Genomic DNA, 19,932 nt, shown 5'->3' with positions numbered 1-19,932 from the left:
TCCCATGTCGGGCTCCCTGCTTAGTAGGGAGTCTGCTTCTCCCTCCCCACTTCTGCTCTCTGTCTCTCTCTCTCAAATGAATAAATACAATCTTTTTTAAAAATTCTTTTAAAGGGGGCGCCTGGGTGGCTCAGTGGGTTAAAGCCTCTGCTTTCGGCTCAGGTCATGATCCCAGGGTCCTGGGATCGAGCCCCACATCAGGCTCTCTGCTCAGCGGGGAACCTGTTTCCTCCTCTCTCTCTGCCTGCCTCTCTGCCTACTTGTGATCTCTGTCTGTCAAATAAATAAATAAAATATTAAAAAAAAAAATTCTTTTAAGGAAATAATCTAAGATAATTTTAAATAGGGAAATGATTGAGAAATTAGAGTCAATCTACTGGAAGATTATATGGCCCCAAGACACATGGATATGAAATGGTGTAGCACCATATACACATATTCACAGAATAATGCTAATTTTAAAACACTCACCTCTAAAGATACATGTTAAGCAAAAAAATATATATAAAACCAGAAGACCAGCTAGCATCAAAAAGGCCTGGTCCAAAGCCAATGGCAGCCAAATCTGCAAATAGGTTAAATTTAAGAGAAAAGTGAGGCAGGCTCTTAGCTTCCTTGAGAATTTCCTTTCCATCCAGACTTGCTTATCTACATCGCTAGAGGCAAGGGAAACAGAAGCAAAAATCAACTACTGGGACGTCATCAAGATAAAAAGCTGCAGAAACAACCTAAAGGTGGCCCAGAATGGGAAAATACTTTTGCAAACAATGTATTGGATAAAGGGTTAGTATCCAAAATCTAGAAAGAGCTTATCAAACTCAACACCCAAGAAACAACCCAATCGAGAGTTGAGAGGCAGAAGACCTGAATAGACATTTCTGCAAAGACAACACCCAGATGGCCAACAGACACATGAAAAAGGGCTCCACATCACTGGGCATCAGGGAAATACAAACCAAAACCACAGGGAGACACCACCTCACACCAGTCAGAATGGCTAAAATTAACAAGTCGGGAAACAACAGATTTGGCAAGGATGCAGAGAAAGGGGAACCCTCGTGCACTGTTGGTGGGAATGCAAACTGGTGCAGCCACTCTGGGAAACTGCATGGAGGTTCCTCAAGATGTTAAAACTAGAACTACCCTAAGACCCAGCAATCACACTACTGGGTATTTACCCAAAGGACACAAAAGTAAGGATCCAAAGGGTCACATGCACCCCAATTTTATACCAGCAACGTCCACAATAGCCAACCTCTGGAAAGAGTCCAGATGTTCATCAACTGATGCTATTAAAAGAAGATGGCACTGATATGCCCCCCAATAATGGGTTAGTGATTAAAGGAGTGAGACTGATATAAAGCAAAGGTCAAGCAAAGCTTTATTTTGCACCAAGCGTCAAGAATCAAACCGAATGTTTGGGGCCACACCTCTTACAAGAGAGGGCAACCTTTCTCTGTTTCACAGACTAGCTTTCAAGGACAAAGGCCATGTGGTTGCGACTGACCACGCACAGGTGGCCGATGAGATTGTAACACACAGAGGAAACTCCACAGTTACGTTAGGTCACATATAAGTGACCAATTGAATTACAATTTACCCTATAGTAGACATTTGACCTAGCCTAACACCTTGGTTAGAATTGGCACCCAAAAGGCTCCCAAAGGGGGGGGGGGGTGCCATACTCCTTGGTAGCTAGGAGACAGTATGCAACCTCCCACTGATCGGAAGTCTCCACGGGACTTGTTTTTAAGTAAGTCCCCTGGGGGAAGGGGAGCAGGGGCAGTTTAAGGGTTCAACAACAAGGTTATTGTTTAACCTGGATGGAAGCCTCTGGCTAAATAGGTCCTCATAGTACTAAAAGATAAAGATGTGGTTCATAAACGCAATGGAACACTACTCGGCCATCAAAAAGAATGAAATCTTGCCATTTGCAACAACATGAATGGAGCAAGAGGGTATTATGCTAGTGAAATAAGTCAGAGAAAGACAAACACCATATGATTTCACTCACACTGCAGAATTTAAGAAAGAAAACAGATGAACATATGGCAAGGGGGCAGGGGGAAAGAGAAAGAGCGAGATAAACCATAAGAGACTCCTTTTTTTTCTTTGTTAAGATTTTATTTGTTTATTCAACAGAAAGAATGAGAGCACAAGTAGGCAGAGCAGCAGGCAGAGGGAGAGGGAGAAGCAGGCTCCCCGCTGAGCGGGGAGCCCCATGTGGAACTCAATCCTAGGAGACCAGGATCATGACCCCAGCTGAACGCACTTAACAACTGAGCCACCCAGGCACCCCAACCATAAGAGACTCTTAACAATGGAGACTAAGCTGAGAGTTGACGGAGGGGTGGTGGGTGGGAGATGGGATAGATAAGTGATGGGCACTGAGGAGGGCATCTGTTAGGAGGAGCACTGGGTGTTATATGGAGGTGACGAATCACTGATTTCTCCTCCTGAAACCAATACACACTGAATATCAGTAAGTAAAATTTAAATTAAAGAAATAAATAATTGGGACATCCAGGCTACCTACTTTGACTGGCTCATGGTATCAGATTTCACTCAATATTCAGATTTCTTATAAATACACAGATCCTAGTTTCTCTTTAAAAATCAGAAAACATACCACCCTGTAGCACAAAGTCCATAGGGTAAGCATCCAAAGAACAGACTGCAGTCCCCAACCCCTCAGCCCTGCCTGGACCCTGGATAGTTCTGAGGTTGTCAGTCCCGCACATGCTGACCGATCACTGCTATGTCACAGTTCTGTATCCAGAGAGACAAGAAACAGCTCGAGTGCTGGGGCAATGGGACGTGCTGTCCAGCCCCCAAGCAGCAGCCCCAGTCATCCCTCCAACACAAACCTGAACCCATCACCATCTGCTTAAACTGCCTGTAGCTTCTCTGCATATAAAATAAAACAACTCAGGGTGCCTGGGGGGCTCAGTCGGTGAAGCATGTGCCTTTAGCTCAGGTCATGATCTGAGTGAGATCATGATCTCAATCCTGGGATGGAGCACCGCATCAGGCTCCCTGCTGAGCAGGGAGCCTGCTTCTCCCTCTTACTGCATCTCTGTGCTTTCTCTCTCCTTCTCTCAAACACATAAAATCTTAAAGAAAAAAAAAGAAACACTTCTACCTTTAAAAAAAGTCAAATCAGGGGCACCTGGGTGGCTCAGTGGGTTAAGCCTCTGCCTTCGGCTCAGGTCATGATCCCAGGGTCCTGGGATCGAGCCCCACATCGGGCTTTCTGCTCTGCGGGTAGCCTGCTTCCTCCTCTCTCTCTGCCTGCCTCTCTGCCTACTTGTGATCTCTGTCAGATAAATAAAGAAAAAATCTTTAAAAAAAAAAAAAGTCAAATCAAATCAAGCAACTCTTCACCCCTGTGCACTGGCCTCTGCCCAACTCTCTAACATACCTTTGTATTTACACCTTATCCTAAAACCATCCAAATAGAGGCACCTGAGTGGCTCAGTCGATGAAGCCTCCAACTCCTGGTTTTGGATCAGGTAAAAAGCTCAGGAGTCTGGGATCGAGCCGTGTGGCAGGCCCTGAGCTCAGCAGGGAATCTGCTTCTCTCTCTCTCAAATAAACACATCTCTTTTTAAAAACTATCGAAAGGGGCGCCTGGGTGGCTCAGTGGGTTAAGCGTCTGCCTTCGGTTCAGGTCATGATCTCAGGGGCCTGGGATGGAGCCCCTCATTGGGCTCTCTCCTCCTCTCTCTCTCTGCCAGCCTCTCTGCCTACTTGTGATCTCTCTCACTCTGTCAAATAAACAAACAAAAATCTTAAAAAAAAAAAACTATCAAAAGAAAGATAGGTTTATTAACACAAACACACGAGCTGACATGGAACCCCCAATAGGTCCCTAGCACACACTTGCCAGTCACTCATCAACATGGCGGCTGGAAGAGGCACTAACATTGCACTCATGGCTCACCATATGTTGCAATTTTTAGGTGCCTTTTAATTGAAATTATAATTGTTTAATTTTGTTCTCTGGCCCTTAATGTCATCAAAGTGGACAAGTGGCTTAAAATAATTCCTACTGGGACTCCTAGGGTCTCAGTTGGTTGAGCGTCTGCCTTCGGCTCAGGTCATGATCTCGGGGTCCTCGGGTTGCGCCCCACGCTGGGCTCCTAGCTCAGTGGGGACTCTGCTTCTCCCTTGCACCTCCCCTCACTTGTCCTCTCCCTCTCTTTTTCTCTCATATAAATGACTAAAATCTTTCTTTTAAAAAGGGGGAAAAATTAAAGCTTATTAAAAATACAAAAATAAAAATAGGGGTGCCTGGGTGGTTCAATGGGATAAGCCTCTGCCTTCGGCTCAGGTCATGATCTCGGGGTCCTGGGATCGAGCCCCATGTCAGGCTCTCTGCTCAGTGGGAAGCCTGCTTCCTACTCGCTCTCTGCTGCTTCTCTGCCTACTTGTGATTTCTGTCAAATAAATAAATAAAAATTTTTTTTAAAATACAAAAATAAAAATAAGTAATTCCTACCGTTTAATGGCAAACAAAATAAGTAAGAATACTATACACACATATACTATGTAACAGTTCAGCAAACATCAGGTGTATAGAAGGATAAAACTGAAAGGACACAGAATATTCAAAATAGGGGAACAGGGGCACCTGGGTGGCTCAGTGGGTTAAAGCCTCTGCCTTTGGCTTGGGTCATGATCCCAGGGTCCTGGAATCAAGCCCCGCTTCGGGCTCTCTGCTCAGCAGGGAGCCTGCTTCCTCCTCTCTCTCTCTGCCTACTCTCTGCTTACTTGTGATCTGTCAAATAAATAAATAAAGTCTTAAAAAAAAAAAAAATAGGGGCACCTAGGTGGCTCAGTCAGTTAAGTGTCAGCCTTCGGCTAGGGTCGTGATCCCAGGGTCCTGCGATCGGGTCCAGCATTGTGCTCCTCTTGCTCGCCCTCTGCTGTTGCCCCTGCTTGTGCTCTCTCTCTCACTACCTCTGAAAAATAAATAAATAATTTTTTTTTTTTTAAAGGAAGAAAGCTAAAAATAGTTTTTATATCAGAAAATCATTTCCTTCCAAATTCTTACCACCCTATAAAAAAATTTCTTCGATGTGGCTACATTTTTTTTTTTTTACTATGTACTGTACTTGATAGCTTTGGAACCAATGATGGAAACGGACAGAAGTGCAGGAGCAGACTGAGGGGAGATGGATGAGGAAGCGGTGGGTGGTGGGCGGCGGCTGAAGGAGGTTCGTGAAGGCAAACCCCCAGAGACAACAATGAGCAGCAGCAGTACCACCATCCCAACCCAGAACTAGGCCAAGGCCTTGCTCACCTGCTCCTTGCTCATGTCCTCTGGAGCAAGCCCGTCAACAATCGGGGCACCTTTGGTTTTCCCTTTCTTCCCTTTCTTCTTGGGTGCCTTTGATTAAAGAAGAGATGATTGGGTGAGGAAGGAATGCTCTCTAAAGGCATCAGCTTCTGGCTGGCTCTGATTAACCCCCCGGGGGCACACTGGGACAGGAGGACCTGTTCTGGTTTCTCTCCTGTTGCTCGAGATCTCACATCCCACCTGGACCTCATCACTGTGCCTGCCCTAAGGTTTCCCACCCATAATCACCCAGAGGGAAAAGCAAGGACAAATCTTCCTTTTCAGAAGAGAACACTTTTTCCCTCAGAAAGGAAGGTAGGAGAAACTCCTTCTAAATCCACTCCTTGGTATGTGGCAAAGACATCCTGGGCATGAATGCAAAATTTACTTGGCCAGGAAGAACCCCAACAGCAACTGTCAAACGTCACCATGTTGGCGATAATGCTTGGTGACCACCCTAGAGAAACCTGCAAGACACTGCTGGGTATGTGTACGGAGAAATGGTCCAGAGCAAGGATCACAGGTGGAAACATGAGGCTGCCTTGTCTTCCAAATACAAAACGCCTTCGGAGAACCCTGGTCAGGAGCTGAAGCAGACGGCACTCCCCATAGGTGCTCTGTCAAGGGGTGGCCACACAGGAGCATCTCCTAGTGTACGGCCTGCTGCTAACAACGGACGCGGTGGAAGAGCCTCCCACCTCCACTCAGTTCCCAAGAGCCCCTCAAGCAGGTGCTGAATTTCCAAATCCCTACCTTTTCTCCCAGCTCCGGGACCCATGCTTGTGCGCATCTACCTGTTTCGGTAACCTTTCTGTGTCTGCGTCTAAATGTCTCTATTAACGTTTCTATGTCTGTATAGGTATGTCGACATGTAACGTCTTTATGATTACAAAAAAATCTTTTACATGGATACCTTAGAAAACAGAAACGCAAAAAGAAAATAGGAAAATCCCCCCATTCCAACAAGCTAGTGACAAACCTAAGGATTCTGGTGGCCGTTTCCAGTTGATTTTAAAAACACTAACGTCCTGCCGTCCTTCCAAGCCCTCTGCTCTAAGAAGTCCACCCCATGGGAAGGAGCCCCAGTTTCATAACTACTTGGCAACTCACAGCCAAATGCAGGGGCTAGGCATAGCTCCTGGGGAGGCACCCCCCCCCCATCAGCTGATACCCACTCCTGCAGCATCTGCCTGGAAAACAAGCTCTTGTGAACCCTAAATCATGAGTGGAGGGGCAGGTGAGGGCCCTGAAGGTGAGACAGCCGGGGAGTCCCACCCTGCTCCTCTAGGTACGGGCCTGACTCCTCCAAGGCTCTCCAAGGAAACAGCAACTCCTGAACCCTGAGGCTCCGTCCAGGAACCCTCGGTGTAGAGGGACCTCTAGCCACTCCACCCCAGAGACTGGAGGTCCTAGGGTATCCCCTGAACCCGACTGTGCTCCCGGGGACCCTGTGTGGCCCCGGGCCCCTCGCCCCAGGTCTCAAGGATGCGGAGGACTGAGAATTCCCTCCAGACAGGAAACCCTTCCGACCCAGGTTCTGTCCCGGACAGCGTGCAACCCCCAGCCCGGATCCGGGACGGGGTGGGGGTGGGGGGGGGCGTCTGTGAGCCCCGCCGTGAGCACCGGATCCGGGAGAGCCCGGATCTCTCAGCTCCAAGTGCGCGCGGGGCCCGGGATGCGGGAGCCCCGGCAGCCAGTGCTCTGCCCCCGAAGACGCCACGAGAGCGCCAAGGCCTCAGTTCCAGGAGCCCGGAGCTCCAGGCCCCCCGTGCTGGGGTCTCCGCGTACTCGAGTCCCGCGGACCCAGTCCTCCCGTCCAGGCGTGTCTCTGCGCCGACCCCAGCCAGCTCCCGCCGCCCGCTCACCATCGCTGCGGAGGGCCCGACCCGTCGCCGCCCGCAGACCCGCGGCTCCCGCCCCGCCCAGGCCGCGCCGTCTCCCGGCAACCGAGGGGCGGCCCCGCGCGAAGTCTCGGCGAACCTCGCGAGACCCGGCCGGCCGCGCCAGCCCCTAGCGACGGCGCAGGCGAGCTCCTGGCAACGCGCCGCGGCGGTCCCCGGGGCCGCGGAGTCGTCGGGCTCCTCCGGGCAGCCGGGGCGGGGCGGGGAGCCCCGCGCTTCGTCTCCCCGAGGTTCCTGAGGGCGGCTGGTTGCGGGCTTCGGCTTGTCTCCCCGCCCAGAACCGAAGCTCCGTGCAGCGGGGGGAGCCGCTGGGTGCGCGGCTCGGACCACACGCAGGTGCTCGGGGAAGTGCCTCCCGCCAAGGACCGAGGCAGGGAGGCCCGAAGGAGCTGCCCCGCAAGGCTCCCAGGCGCCGTCCCAACTAGATGCAAATTCGGGCTGAGATTATGCCCCTGGGCCACACCCCACGCGGGCCACCTGCTGTCCCGGTGAGCGGGGGGCACAGCTGGGGTTCTGCAGGCCGCCAGAACCAAACAGACATGGACAGAAGCGTATTTTCCGTCTGGCTCTGGAGGGTTGAAATCCGCCAGTGGCTCCTTCTCAAAAATTAAGTGCTCTCCCTGAGGAGGCCCCCTCTGTGGCCCCTGCCCTCATGGTGAGGACAGACTAGAAGCCACAAGTTTCCAGACAGACACTGCAGAAGAAAGGGGAATTTGGACGTTCCTCTCCTAACCTCTTGCTCTGAAAACCGCTAGTCATCATGATTTCGAAAGGGAATTTCACCCTATTCCCTCCATGCGTCACTCTGTGTCACCCAGAAAGCTGGGAGTGGCCATCTTTACACAGTATTCGTCCTCTTTCTGTCCACACCCTCGACATTAGCATCTTCCTAAATAGTGGTTTGCAGCAGGTCATGTTTCCCCTTCTGTTTGGGGATAGAGAAGATCCAGAATCTCCTCTCTCCAAAGAGTTGCATTGAGGAGAGAGAGTGAGTACTGAAGAAGGGCTTGGGTGGGCTTGGATCGGCCCGTCCTGCCCAAGGAGGAAGATGCCCCGTTAGCTGGGCTTGCTTCGGCCCCAGCACACACACAGGGGCTGGGATCTGAGAGCCAAGGAGGCTGAGAGCCTCCTTAGGGAGAACCCTCAGGAGCTTCTGCTTGCCCAGCCAAGGTGGGGCTTGCCAGCCTGGAGGCCATAGTGAGGTCTGCTCATGTCACTGTGCCTGGGCAGCCAAGAGCCCTCGCTGCTGTGCCAGACACCACTGGCCTGATAGGGGCCTCCTCCCCCAGTGCCAGAGCCTCCCAGAGGAGGGTTGGCAGGCGAGACTGTGCAGCTGGGTAACACAGAAGGGTAATTATTGTTATTTAACACTTACTCTGGCCAACGCAATATGCTGGATGCCTCATGCTGATTGGCTTTTTTGCTTTAGAAGTCTGGGGTCTCTGAATTAAATAAATGCATTAACATTAACTCCTTTCAGCAAAAAGGGCAAGAATAAGAGGGTTAGCTAAGGATAACAAGACAGGGAATTCATTTGTCAAGACCAAGAGCGTTGCTTAGTGTGTCTGTATGGATTGCAAAGATGAATAGGTCCAGTGAGTCCTGCTGACAACTCCCTGGGCTCCTGACAGGACCCACGGTGACCTGTGCTTTTCATACTGGATTTGAGTTCAGATTCTTAGAAAAGAGCCTTTTTTCTTCACATGTGTGGCTCAAGATACTTTCATTCAGCATCAAGCCGTGCAGCTCTGAAGCCCAGATAAATGGCATCTGAGTTTCCTGCAAAATCACAGAGCAAATGTTGATCCACACAAACTGACCGTGTCTGACGTCTGGCTCTTCCTAATGCCTGCTTGCTTGGTGGTCAGGTAACCGGCCCCAGGCCACTACATCAACTCAACAGATGCTTAGATGGTAGGATAATAGAGTCCTTAAGAAGACTGGACTCTCTCTCTCTCTCCCCCTCTCTATGTGCCAAATAAATAAATAGATAAATAAATCTTTAAAAAGAGAACAGAACAACCTAGCAGTGGAGGAGGCAACTGATAGTAGGGAGGAAACAAGATCAGCCATGAGCTGGTAACTCTTGAATCCCGGTGACGGGGTAATGGGCACATGGAGGTTAATCATGCTATTCTCTCTACTTTTGTTTGAAAATGTTCTTGATGAAAAGGTAAAAATAATCACTGGCCTCTGGAATCACCTGCTGCTTACCAGCTGAGATGCCTTTGACTAGACTGCCTGAAGCACCTATTCATCTCTCAAATGGGGGATAATTATCAAACAATTGCTTTTACCATTGCTTTGACTGCCTAAGAGGTCACCCCCCAAAAATAGTGGTTTAATACAGTGACAACATCTCTTTTGCTCATGAATTTGTACCTCAGCCAGGACTCGGTGGGACAGCTCACCTCAGCTCCACAGAACACCCCCAGAGAGGTGGCTCAAAGGCGGGGTCTCATGTCTGCCCACTGGATGAGAGACTTAAGTCCAGCCTGACAGCTACTGCCAGCCAGAACACACCCAGGTGGCCTCTCAAGTGGCCTGGGCTTCCTCACACAGGTGGCCTTTTTCCAGGGGTCCTCCTGAGGGAGCGCTGAATCCGCTTACCACTCAGCTTCAGAAGTCACATGGCATCATTTCTGCCAAACTCTATGGTCAGAGCCATCTCAAGCCTCACCCATGTTTTATAGATGGGGGAATGCCTTAATGGGAGTGGAAGGTTCTGGAAGTGGAATCGGAAATATGGATCCAGGGGCGCCTGGGTGGCTCAGTGGGTTAAAGCCTCTGCCTTCGGCTCAGGTCATGATCCCAGGGTCTTGGGATTGAGCCCCACATCGGGGGCTCTGCTCAGCGGGGAGCCTGCTTCCCCCTCTCTCTTCCTGCCTCTCTGCCTACTTGTGATCTCTGTCTGTCAAATAAATAAAATCTTGAAAAAGAAAAAAAAGAAAGAAATACGGATCTGACCCTTTGGAGAACTACAGTCTGCCACCCCCAGCTGACTCTGAACAGTCACTGCCCACCCACTGTCCCAACTCCCCAGGGCACTCCTTGGCTTGCTCATGTCCCCATCACTCACCCTGTAACTCAGGTTCTTCCTCGAGAGGCCATTCTCTGCAGCTTTGGGGTCGCAGGAAGGCTGTGGGTCATGACAAGGGCTAGTTCTTTCATGCTAGCAGGGCATGAAATCATTTAGAAAACTACAGACTGCGGCTTTCACTTGTTTTGTAAGCTAAAAGAAAAAGAAAAAAAAGAAAAGGGGTCAGGGGAGACTATCAGCCTGACAGTCTCAAACGCTGTGGGCCCTGTGTGACTGGACTGGAGTGGGCACTGAGGGCCTTGGTTGGCTGAGGCTGTATGGACGCCTGCCTCTGAGAGGCTGCCTTCATGCAAACACCAAGTTCATACCCACCTTCCTCCTCTGGGGGCCTTTTTCACTCCCAGCCGGGAACAAACTCTTGCTCCCTGATTTTCTTTGGTTTGGTTTGGTTTTATGAAAGTGCCGTCTTTGGGCTTGGATTCCGACCCTTGGGATTCCAGTGCCTGGCTGTGCAACCTCGGTCAGCTCCCCTAACCTCTCGTACTCAATTTCTTCATCTGGAAAACAAGGACACGGTCTTCTTAGGATCTCTGGGGGAATAACTGAGATACTGTGCGCAAAGAGCTTGGCACAGGGTCCCATTCCAGGGGCTCGTGTGTCGTTCTCAGCGCGCCCAGACCCCTGCCTTCCCTCCCGGGGCGCTCTCCCTGCCCGCTCCCATCTTCCACCTACGGCCCCTCCCGCCTCATCATGAAGCTCTCGCCCAGCCCCACCCGCAGTGTTCGTGCTGGTATTCACCACCATCTGCCATTCTTTGCTTAGCGGACAAGGGTGTGGGGCGCCGCCTTTGCTGCTCCTCGGTGCCTCCTCTCCACCGGCCGACGAGGCGCCGGCACGTAGCTAGCACCCCGCAGATATCTGGGGGTGAACAAATGGGCCGAAGCTGGCGCGGCTGCGGGAGGAGTGAACGCGCTGGGGGCGCGGAGAGCGCCAGGGCCGTGCAGGGGTTGGGAGGCCGCCGCCGTAAACCGGGGGACGGGGGGGCGGTGTGCGGTGCGCAGCCCGGGAGGTCGGCGGGAGAGGTGGTCCGCGGGGCCGGGGCCGGCAGGGGGCGCGCGCGGGGCGGGGCGGGGCCGCACCTGTGCTGCGGGGCTCCGGGGGGAGGATGCTAGGGGGAACCCGGGCCCCGGAGCAGCTGCGCGCCCCGCCCCGCGGGCTCCTCCCTGCCGCCGCGGCCCCCCGGCTGCTGCCCCGATGCGCTGCGCCGGGAGCTGGGGCCGAGTCGCCGCCGCAGCTGCAGGGGCGCCCGGGCTGGGTGACGCCGCCGCCGCCCGCGCCCCTCCCAGACCCCGCCGGCCGCATGGAGCCCCCGGAGGGCGCCGGCCCGGGAGGTGAGTGCGGCCCCAAGTCCCCAGGAGTCCCCGAGCTGCGCCTTCCCCGCAGCCAGCCGCAGCCGCTTCCCCCGCCGCCCGCCCCCGGCCCACTCACCGGGCCGCTCCCGGGGGCCGCACAAGATGCCCCGCTAGCTCCGAGCTGAGCCTGGCCGGAGCCGGAGGAAGCCGGGCGTGCCGCGGGGGGAGCCGGGCCGGGGGTACCTCCCGGGAACGGCCCCCGCTTTAGGCAGGGGGCGCACACATCGCGTCCCCGCCCCCTTGTCCTCTGCGCTCAGTCCCGACAGCCGCCAGGCGCGCTCCTGGGCGGTTGGTCCGGAGTTTCGTGCTGAACCCCAAACCAGCAGTGCCGGGGTTCCGGGTGGGGGGGTCTGGGCATGGGGCGTGTCTGGGCCGTAGTTTGGGGTCCAGCTCCGCGAGGCCTGCGGGTGGACGCTGCCCTCCGGCGCCGCTCATCTGCTTTGTTCGCCCCAGCAGCTCTCCGCCTAGGGCTAGGGCAGGGACGCCGCCGCCGCCGCCGCCGGGACCCTGCAGGGCACCGCGCCGGGACCGGGCCTGGGGAAAGGGGGGCGTCGCACCCGGCACGGCCTGCGGGGGAGCCTGCCCCACGCTTGCAGGGGTTGTCGGCCTGGGCGAGGCCCAGGGGCTCCCACAGCTGGGAGCGCAGGTGTGCACGGAGTGGGCCTCCTCGGGGCCCCTGTTGGCTCTCGGTGACTCTGACGCCTGGGATTCTACCTAGGTCTCCCTCTTTGGAGTCCGGCTCTGGCAGGGCAACAGCTGGTAACGGCAGACAAACTCTAGGAACCCCCACCTCAAGAGTCCTTTCCCGGAAGCGCGTTCCGGGGCCATCGGCGCGTCCACCGGCCTGGCTAGGCCCCAGATGCATCCTGGTTTCCTGGAGGTCCATCCCGGGGAGCCTCTCTTGACCACACAGGGACCTGCGGAGGGACCCCAGTCACACTGGCGCCCTCATCTGGAGCCCAAAGGGATGACCCCAGGGGGGTGTCCTCAAGCAGAGGGCCCACCCACTGCTGTCTGCAGTCTGAGCTGGGCAGGTGCAGTCCAGACAGCTGAGGGCCCTTGTCACCCACCCAGCAGACACACCCGAGCTGGTGGGTGTGGGTTTTCTTTGTTTTGTCACTTGTTTAAGGGATCCAGCTTTTTCTTGCCATTGACAGTCCCAGGACCCCAGGACTTGCAGTGGCAGCTATGCGGGGATGTGATGGGAAAGGTTTGTAGGGCAAAGGCTGGGGAGCACAGAGCTGAGCAGATCAGCCCGGCCCTCAGTTTCCGTACCCACTTCTGTCGGTGGGGACAGGCTCACTTTCCCCGCAGCGCTGTGGGAGCCCTGAGAGACGGAAGGGTCAGGGAAGAGGGTCAGGGAAGAGGGGCTTCCTGATCCTCCAGTTTCTGACTCTCACTCGTTCCACACACGGATCTGTATTCACAGGGGCCTACTCCGTCCAGGAGTGGGGGTGGGGTGGGAACCTGGGGGGGGGGGTCACACCCAGAGGCCTCATACTCTGTGCAGCCATTTCCTGCCTACACAGTGGCCTGGCAATCCCCATGCCAGGGGAGCTCACAAGATCTTGGGTGGATGGCTGTGACTGGCATTCTCTCAGGTCACACTTGTGACAACTTTGTTTTGAAGCATGTAGAACACACGAAAAAGTAGAACAATGTGGCAAAGCTCCATGAGTCACCTGCCAGCCTGCTCAAGCAGACCACCCCCTGCCTCCCTTCCGTAGTGGTTTGTAGCCAGGCTCAACGTATTATCTCATCTCTAAGTATTTCTGAAATATCGCCAAAAGATAAGGTTTACATAGAACATAATGAAAATCCCAATTCTGCACCTAAACGAAGTACCAATAATTTCTTACTATCAATGTGTGCAGACATGCAGATGAGGAGGGAGGCACTGTGCTTCTTGAAGCACCCCGTCTGGGGCCTGTGGTAAACCAAGGTTGTAGACCCACCCAACTCCACGTCTGTCTGGACAGCCACAAGGAAAGCAAGGCCATGGCCCCCCACTCAGGAGGCTGCACCTTGGCAGGGCCCACCCAGCATCCTGGACATCCATGGACGAGCAGTGAGGGAAATGGGGGACAGACACCGTGTCTGTGACCCTCTCTGCCTCCCCACGGCCATTTTGTTGTATATGCTAATCATTTATTCACTTCATTAATTTGTTCATCTGTTCATGCAGAGAACCTCCTCGATGCTTAGGGCAAGGCCCAGGGCACACAGCAGGGAACTTAAGATTTGGGCCAAGTTCTCACACAAATGTGCTGGAAAATAGGTCAGCGGCCTAGTGCAAGGTAACCCTGCTAAACCCACTCACATGAGCCATCGGTGCCGGGGCGGAACATGGTAACCCAGCTGCAGTCCCCATGGGGTGCTGCTTCACGGCCTGCACAGGTCGGGGCAGGAGTGGTCCCTGCAGGGGCTTTATAGGGGCTGTACTGAGCAGAGAATCTCGGTGTTGCTACTCCACACTCTGGCCTTGCCTGCCTCCATGATCACTCCTGCTTCACACCCCAGGAAGAGCTGTGGGTCTCATCTATGGACAGGTGATTCCTAGCACAGCCATTAGAAACTATGGGGTGGGGTCTTGGCCTTGTTCATTCGACAAACATTTATGGTGCATCAGCTGTGTCAGGACCAAGCCTAGGTCCTAGAGGTCACACTTCATTTACCCATTCCCAGCCTCTGAGCCTGGTGCCTGGCACACAGTAGGTGCACAAGAAAAGTGAGTTGATGTCTCAGGTTCTCCTGGATTTGCCCTTCAATTCCATCCAAAACCAACTTTTGTTTCCACTGAGGATTTCTTTTGTCCTAAAATTCACTCTTTTACAGCATACAGTTCAGCACCTTTAGTGTATTTCCAAAACTGTGCAGCCACCACCACCATCACCTGTGAGGATACTTTCATCATCCGGAAAAGCAGCCCCGTAGCCGAGTCATCACCCCCATCCCACACACAGCCCAGCTCCTAGAGACTGCCATCTATCTACTGTCTATATCTTTTCTCTTTCTTTTTTTTTTTTTTAAGATTTTATTTATTCATTTGTCAGAGAGAGAGAGAGTGAGCACAGGCAGACAGAGTGGCAGAGGGAGAAGCAGGCTCCCCGCGGAGCAAGGAGCCCGATGAGGGACTTGATCCCAGGATGCTGGGATCATGACCTGAGCCAAAGGCAGCCGCTCAACCAACTGAGCCCACCCAGGCATCCCTACTGTCTATATCTTTTCTAATCGACTCCTCTACTCTGTGCTTTTTCTGTCCTGGACATTTCATGTTATCGTAACACACGGCCTTTTGTGACCGGCTTCTTGCACTTACCATGATGTTTCCAAGATTCAGCCGTGTTGTAGCCTGTGTCTGTGCTTTCTTTTCTTTTTTATGGCTGAGTAACACCCCTTGTGTGAACGGGCCACATTTGGTTTCTCCATCACCCATGATGCCGCTGACCGTAGGTACCTGGCTGGCTCAAGGATGTTGACATTTGTCAACATGTGCTTCTTACAGTTGGTACGGCAGGTGAGGCCCCCGAGACCCTGAAGCCCCTCATCCACAGTGGGGCTTGCCCCTCGCCCTGTCTCAGCACCTGCAGACATCACCCTTCCCACCTAGCCTGCAGCTCACAAAAATGGAGGTAGATGTCCTACTCAGCTCAGAACCCTTCAGCAGCTTCTCCCAGCACACGCAGAGCAGCAGAGTCCTGATGACTTCTGTGGATGTGTATCCCCTGCCCTTTCCCCCTGCCTCACCTGTCACCAAGGCCCATGGGCTTGGAAGCGTCTCAGAATCAGGACAGCACAGGCCAGCGGGATGTGAACCCATCGTGCACGCTCAGAGGGCCCAGGTACTGTATTACCCACTCAAGGAAGCAAAGCAGATTCCCAAAGAGTAAAGACTCCCCAAGGCCTCTCGACAGAAATGGCTGGTCAGAGGTTCAAGGCAGGGGCCCCTGCTTACCCCAGCTCAGAGCACAGTCTGACCTCTCGTGCCCTCTGGGTGTCAAGGTGTCCTTGCTGGGCTGGGCAGGCCAGGACACTGGTGGGTGTAACTCTACCCTCCCATGATACTGAGAAGTCACGTTCCAAATGCATCAGAGAAGTGGAAACCAGATCCCCTGAGCCGCGTCCAGCCTGGCCAGCCCCAAGCCCCTGTGATGTGGATAGCATGGGCGGGTCCCCAGCTTCATCTTCCCCCAGAGGCTGGTGCCCTCCAAGAGGCTAGCCGAAGCCCAGCCACCTCTGTCGCAGTGAACAATGGCTTATCTTCCTACTGAGCTGGAGACCCTCTCAACAAAGGACCTGGCCATGCTGGCTTTTGACTGCACTGCTGAGCTTTCGGAAGGCCCACCCCTGGCCAGCAGCTGTCGGCCCAGTTGGGCTCCCGTGGACAAGACTGCCATGGGCCCTGGTGCATCACAGAGCACTGGTTCACTCTCTATGGGGCCACAACGGGGAGGTGGGGGAGCCACGGGATCCAGCGGCCTCAGGGGACATGCCTGACATGTTCTCTGGCTGAGTTCAGGGAGTGATAAGGTGAGGCAGCAGGAGAGGAGAGGGGTTGGGCTCTGGAACATTCTGGAGGAACTGGCAGGAAATAAGGATGGAGGATGTGAGCTAAGAGGTCAAGGGGTTGGCCCAACTGACAGAAGGGTGAGGCTGGCGCTTCTAGGGGGCAGGGGTCCATCTCCGAGTGCCAGTCTCTCTTCCAAGCAGATTGCCCACAGGGCCTACTCCTGTCAACTTTAAAAAAAAAAAAATCATCAAATATTTAAAAAACGAGCAATTAAGTCTTTCCCAAAAAATTACATAGAAAATACCTAGAGGAGGGGCACCTGGGTGGCTCAGTGGGTTAAGCCTCTGATTTCAGCTTGGGTCATGATCTTGAGGTACTGGGATCAAGCCCACATTGAGCTCTCTGCTCAGCCTGCTTCCTCCTCTCTCTGCCGGCCTCTCTGCCTGCTTGTGTTCCCACTCTGTCAAATAAATAAATAAAATCTTAAAAAAAAAAAAAAAAGGAAAGAAAGAAAAAGAAAAAACCTAGAGGAATATTCTCTAGTCTTGTACTATGAAAATAAGTCATTGTGCATTCAAACAGAACATGGGTGTTTACAAGAAGTCCATCCACAGAGGACAGAGAGGCAAGCAGGGTCCATTCTGGATCAGAGACCCAAAAGGCAAGGAAATGCCAAAGCGACCACTACAAGTAGAGACGGGACAGCACTGGGACACCCTCTTGCTCGTTCCACCCTTGGCCCTGGCCTGGGATCCCAGCCCAGACTACTCCCGGCAACCTGGCCACTGCCCAGAGCCTCCAAGGAGGGTTCGGAGAGCCAAGGACTCGCGTCTTCCCCTCCAGCCTCTGTCATCCCAGGTAACACAGTCTGTCTTTGTTGCAGAAATAGTTAAGGACGTGGAGGCACCACAGGCAGCCCTAGGCACCCTGGCCCATGGGACAGGGGACAGCTGCCACTCGCCCACAGCTGAGGAGGAGGTGGGCATCCCAATACCAGCCCCGGGGCTCCTGCAGGTCACAGAAAGGAGGCGTAAGTACAGCAACCTGCCCACCGTGTGCTCCGCAGGGACCATGAGCCCCCTGGGAAATGGGTGTCAGGGTCCACATCCTAAGCAGACACGCTCCCAGCTGTGTGGGTGGGGAGGGGGCTGCTGCAGCTGAGCTCTTACAGCTCGGGCCCTGTGGGCCTTGGCTACACTATCTGCAAAATGGGGGCCCCCAGAAGGCATTTCGTCTAGAGTGGAGAGCAGACAGTGTCTGGGTCTGCCCATCTTAGCCCGACCCTGGGCAGCTTCACCCAGAGCTCTAGTTCTTCCCCAGGCTCCGTCGGCGGTGGGGGGAGGGCGCTGGTCCCCGGGTGGACTCTGCCTGTGACCAGCACCCCCTTCCCCTGCCCTGCAGAGCCCCTGAGCAGCGTCTCCTCCCTAGAGGTGCACTTTGACCTCCTCGACCTCACCGAGTTGACTGACATGTCTGACCAGGAGCTGGCCGAGGTCTTTGCTGACTCAGACGACGAAAGCCTGGCTGGGGAGTCGCCAGCAGGTGGGCTGGCGTTGGGGCGTGGTGAGCAATGCGGGGCAGTCCTGGGGCCCAAGCCCATGGAACACGGCTCTCCACAACCCCTCTCTTTGGAAGTGATTTTCACTCCTGGGTCAGAATTGGTGCTTGCCCCTGCGCAATCTCCTTCAGTATTTTCGCATCTTACATGTCTGTTTGCCGAACTTGAAGGGATTTTCCTCCTGCCGTCCTCAATCTTCCTTTCCGGACGCCCCAAGGCCCCAGTCATAGTCCCATCAAACGCAGAATTTACTCCATGTGAACTGAATCACGAGTTAGACATAGCAAAGTGGGGTGGCCTTCATCACTTCTGGCCCCACAGCTCAGGCCTTAGTTTCCCCTTCGGTTCGCAAGGAAATGTTGCCCCTCGTCCCAGACCTCGAGGGCCCCGGAAATGGCAAGACTACCAGTGGGTGTGGGGACCCAGCGACCTTCTCTCCTTTCTCACACTCTGTTTGGGGGGGTGGAAAGGGGGTGCTCAGATCCCACCCCTAGAGAGCCTGCACCCTGGGAGGGCGACGGGGCAGCTAGCTGCTAGAGCCAGGCTCACACCCAGGGTGGGGTCTCAGCTGCACAGGGACCTTCCTTGAGCATCAAAAAAGCCTTTGCTCAGGCTGCACCCAGACCCAGAAGTCCACGCTGTTGGTGGCCTGGTACCTGTGTTTTCTGAACACTCAGGGGATCCCAGCGTGTGGCCAGGCGCATACACGCCCAGCCCCGTCGCTGCAGGAGCAACCTGACCCCCGTGTTCCCATCAGGCCTGCACCCGCTGCCCAGGGCCGGCTGTCTGCGCTCCCCCTCCTGGACACGAACCAGGGCCGAGCAGAACCGAGAGAAGCAGCCACTTGGTGACCCGGAGCGCCGGCCAGCGATTGCGGACACATTTCTTACCGTGGAGAGGCCCAAGGAGGACTAGGCCAGCTGGCCCTGGGGCCAAGGTAGTGCCCATCTGGACAGTTCTGACCCCTCGGACACTCTGCACACCCCATGTGGCTCTGGGCCAGGTTCTTGGGGTGCTCCAGCACAAGCACAGCCCAGTGGCCTTATGTCCCGTTCCCTTCCAGTCCCTGGATCAGGGACTAGGGACTTGAGGAGGTGGGAGTGGCCTAGGCCTCTTGGAAACTTCTATCCACAGGACTGGTGCTCTCATCTGCCAGAAGATTCCCGAGTGGGTGCGGGGTGAGGGGGACCTACGCCAGAGAGAGCTTCTCTGCAAAACCCCCAGGGTCTCAGGATTCTGGTCCAGGAATGGGCACACCATGCTCTGGCCCGTGGGATACTCTGCTATCCAGCCAAGAATGTGGGTAGGGGAGTCCGTCCTGAACACCACCACAGTTCCTTTCACTCCCAACCTCTTCTTGCCGCCCACGGCGCATCGTTGGCTGTTGGCACCAGGGCCTCCTCCCCAGACCTTAAGACCCTGCTCGTCTTAGTTCCTGTGTGACAGCCGGGCCCATATCCTCGGCTCCGAACACCGAATGTGGTACAACCACCTCAGACTGTGGGTGGGGGAGTAGGCACGTGGGGTCTGTCCTTGGCAGGGACACATCCCCACAGCCTATCAAAAACGCACACAGAGGCATGCACAGCCCTAGATCTGTGCCCCTGGCTAGCATCCTGACCTCAGGTAGCACAGCCCAAGGTGGGGCTTGGAACATCGGGACCCCCAGCATGGCCCCCAACTTAGAGGGCACCAGGCTCAGCTGCTCCAACTGCCGCTTTCTATGACCTAAGGGACTGGAGAGGCTCTGGTCTGACAGCAAGTCCAAGAAGTTTTCAAATAAATGTGTGAGTTTGCTTTTGGTGCCCAGGCCAACCTGCCCTGACCCATTCCCCACTCACATATTTCTAGGGAAGGGAAACCTGTTCTGCTGTGGCCCTGGGCGTGCCCCAGGCCCGCTTGGCACAGTAAAGGCAAGTTCCCTGCTGAGAAAACAGGCCTCAGAAATGCCGAGGGACTTTGCCTGCACCCTCTACACCATAAGCACCAACTCAAGGGACTTTTACCGGGCATCACCCATAAGACCACTTAAAATCAAATCCTGTTAAGGGCAGCTGCATGCCCCCCGCTCCAGGACAATGCTCCCCAGCCCCCAGGCTTCCTGCTACGGCTTCCTTCCACAGAGCTTATTTACAAGATATCTGATTAAAATCTTACCTCTTCCTAAGGC

The 19,932-nt window shown here is 54.3% G+C and overlaps 2 protein-coding genes across 5 annotated transcripts in view; one reads left to right on the top strand and one right to left on the bottom strand.

The window, feature by feature from the left end:
- GAS8 (growth arrest specific 8) overlaps positions 1–10,829 on the bottom strand; it is a 22,506-nt gene extending 11,677 nt beyond the window's left edge. Inside the window, exons 1-2 of one of the 2 annotated variants that reach the window (XM_032323482.1) lie at positions 10,655–10,829; positions 5,306–5,392 (exon numbers count right to left, since the gene is read on the bottom strand). In XM_032323482.1, the coding sequence (XP_032179373.1) occupies positions 5,306–5,320 (15 nt within the window). In that variant the 5' untranslated portion in view covers positions 5,321–5,392; positions 10,655–10,829. The remainder of the gene's footprint in view (positions 1–5,305; positions 5,393–10,654) is intronic. The other variant, XM_032323483.1, reaches the window with a different exon arrangement.
- DBNDD1 (dysbindin domain containing 1) lies at positions 7,513–19,932 on the top strand. 3 transcript variants are annotated; one of them, XM_032323495.1, is made up of 4 exons: positions 7,513–8,230; positions 17,088–17,234; positions 17,606–17,746; positions 18,520–19,932. In XM_032323495.1, the coding sequence occupies exons 3-4, from the start codon at positions 17,674–17,676 to the stop codon at positions 18,675–18,677; spliced, it is 231 nt and encodes a 76-aa protein (XP_032179386.1). In that variant the 5' UTR covers positions 7,513–8,230; positions 17,088–17,234; positions 17,606–17,673; the 3' UTR covers positions 18,678–19,932. The 3 variants fall into 3 exon arrangements, with proteins under 3 accessions (XP_032179386.1, XP_032179385.1, XP_032179384.1); XM_032323494.1 differs by lacking the exon at positions 7,513–8,230 and adding an exon at positions 11,421–11,673 and having other exon boundaries at positions 17,633–17,746; XM_032323493.1 differs by lacking the exon at positions 7,513–8,230 and adding an exon at positions 11,421–11,673.

This window comes from Mustela erminea, chromosome 19 (genome assembly GCF_009829155.1).
Source record: "Mustela erminea isolate mMusErm1 chromosome 19, mMusErm1.Pri, whole genome shotgun sequence".
NCBI lineage: Eukaryota > Metazoa > Chordata > Mammalia > Carnivora > Mustelidae > Mustela > Mustela erminea.
This window is presented reverse-complemented; position numbering and strand designations above follow the sequence as displayed.

Coding starts and splice junctions, on each gene's coding strand:
- DBNDD1 (XM_032323493.1), top strand. CDS start 11,448: ATGCTAGGGGGAACCCGGGCCCCGGAGCAGCTGCGCGCCCCGCCCCGC. Junction 17,235..17,605: donor GCAGGTCACAGAAAGGAGGC/GTAAGTACAGCA, acceptor CCTGCCCTGCAG/AGCCCCTGAGCAGCGTCTCC. Junction 17,747..18,519: donor GGCTGGGGAGTCGCCAGCAG/GTGGGCTGGCGT, acceptor TGTTCCCATCAG/GCCTGCACCCGCTGCCCAGG.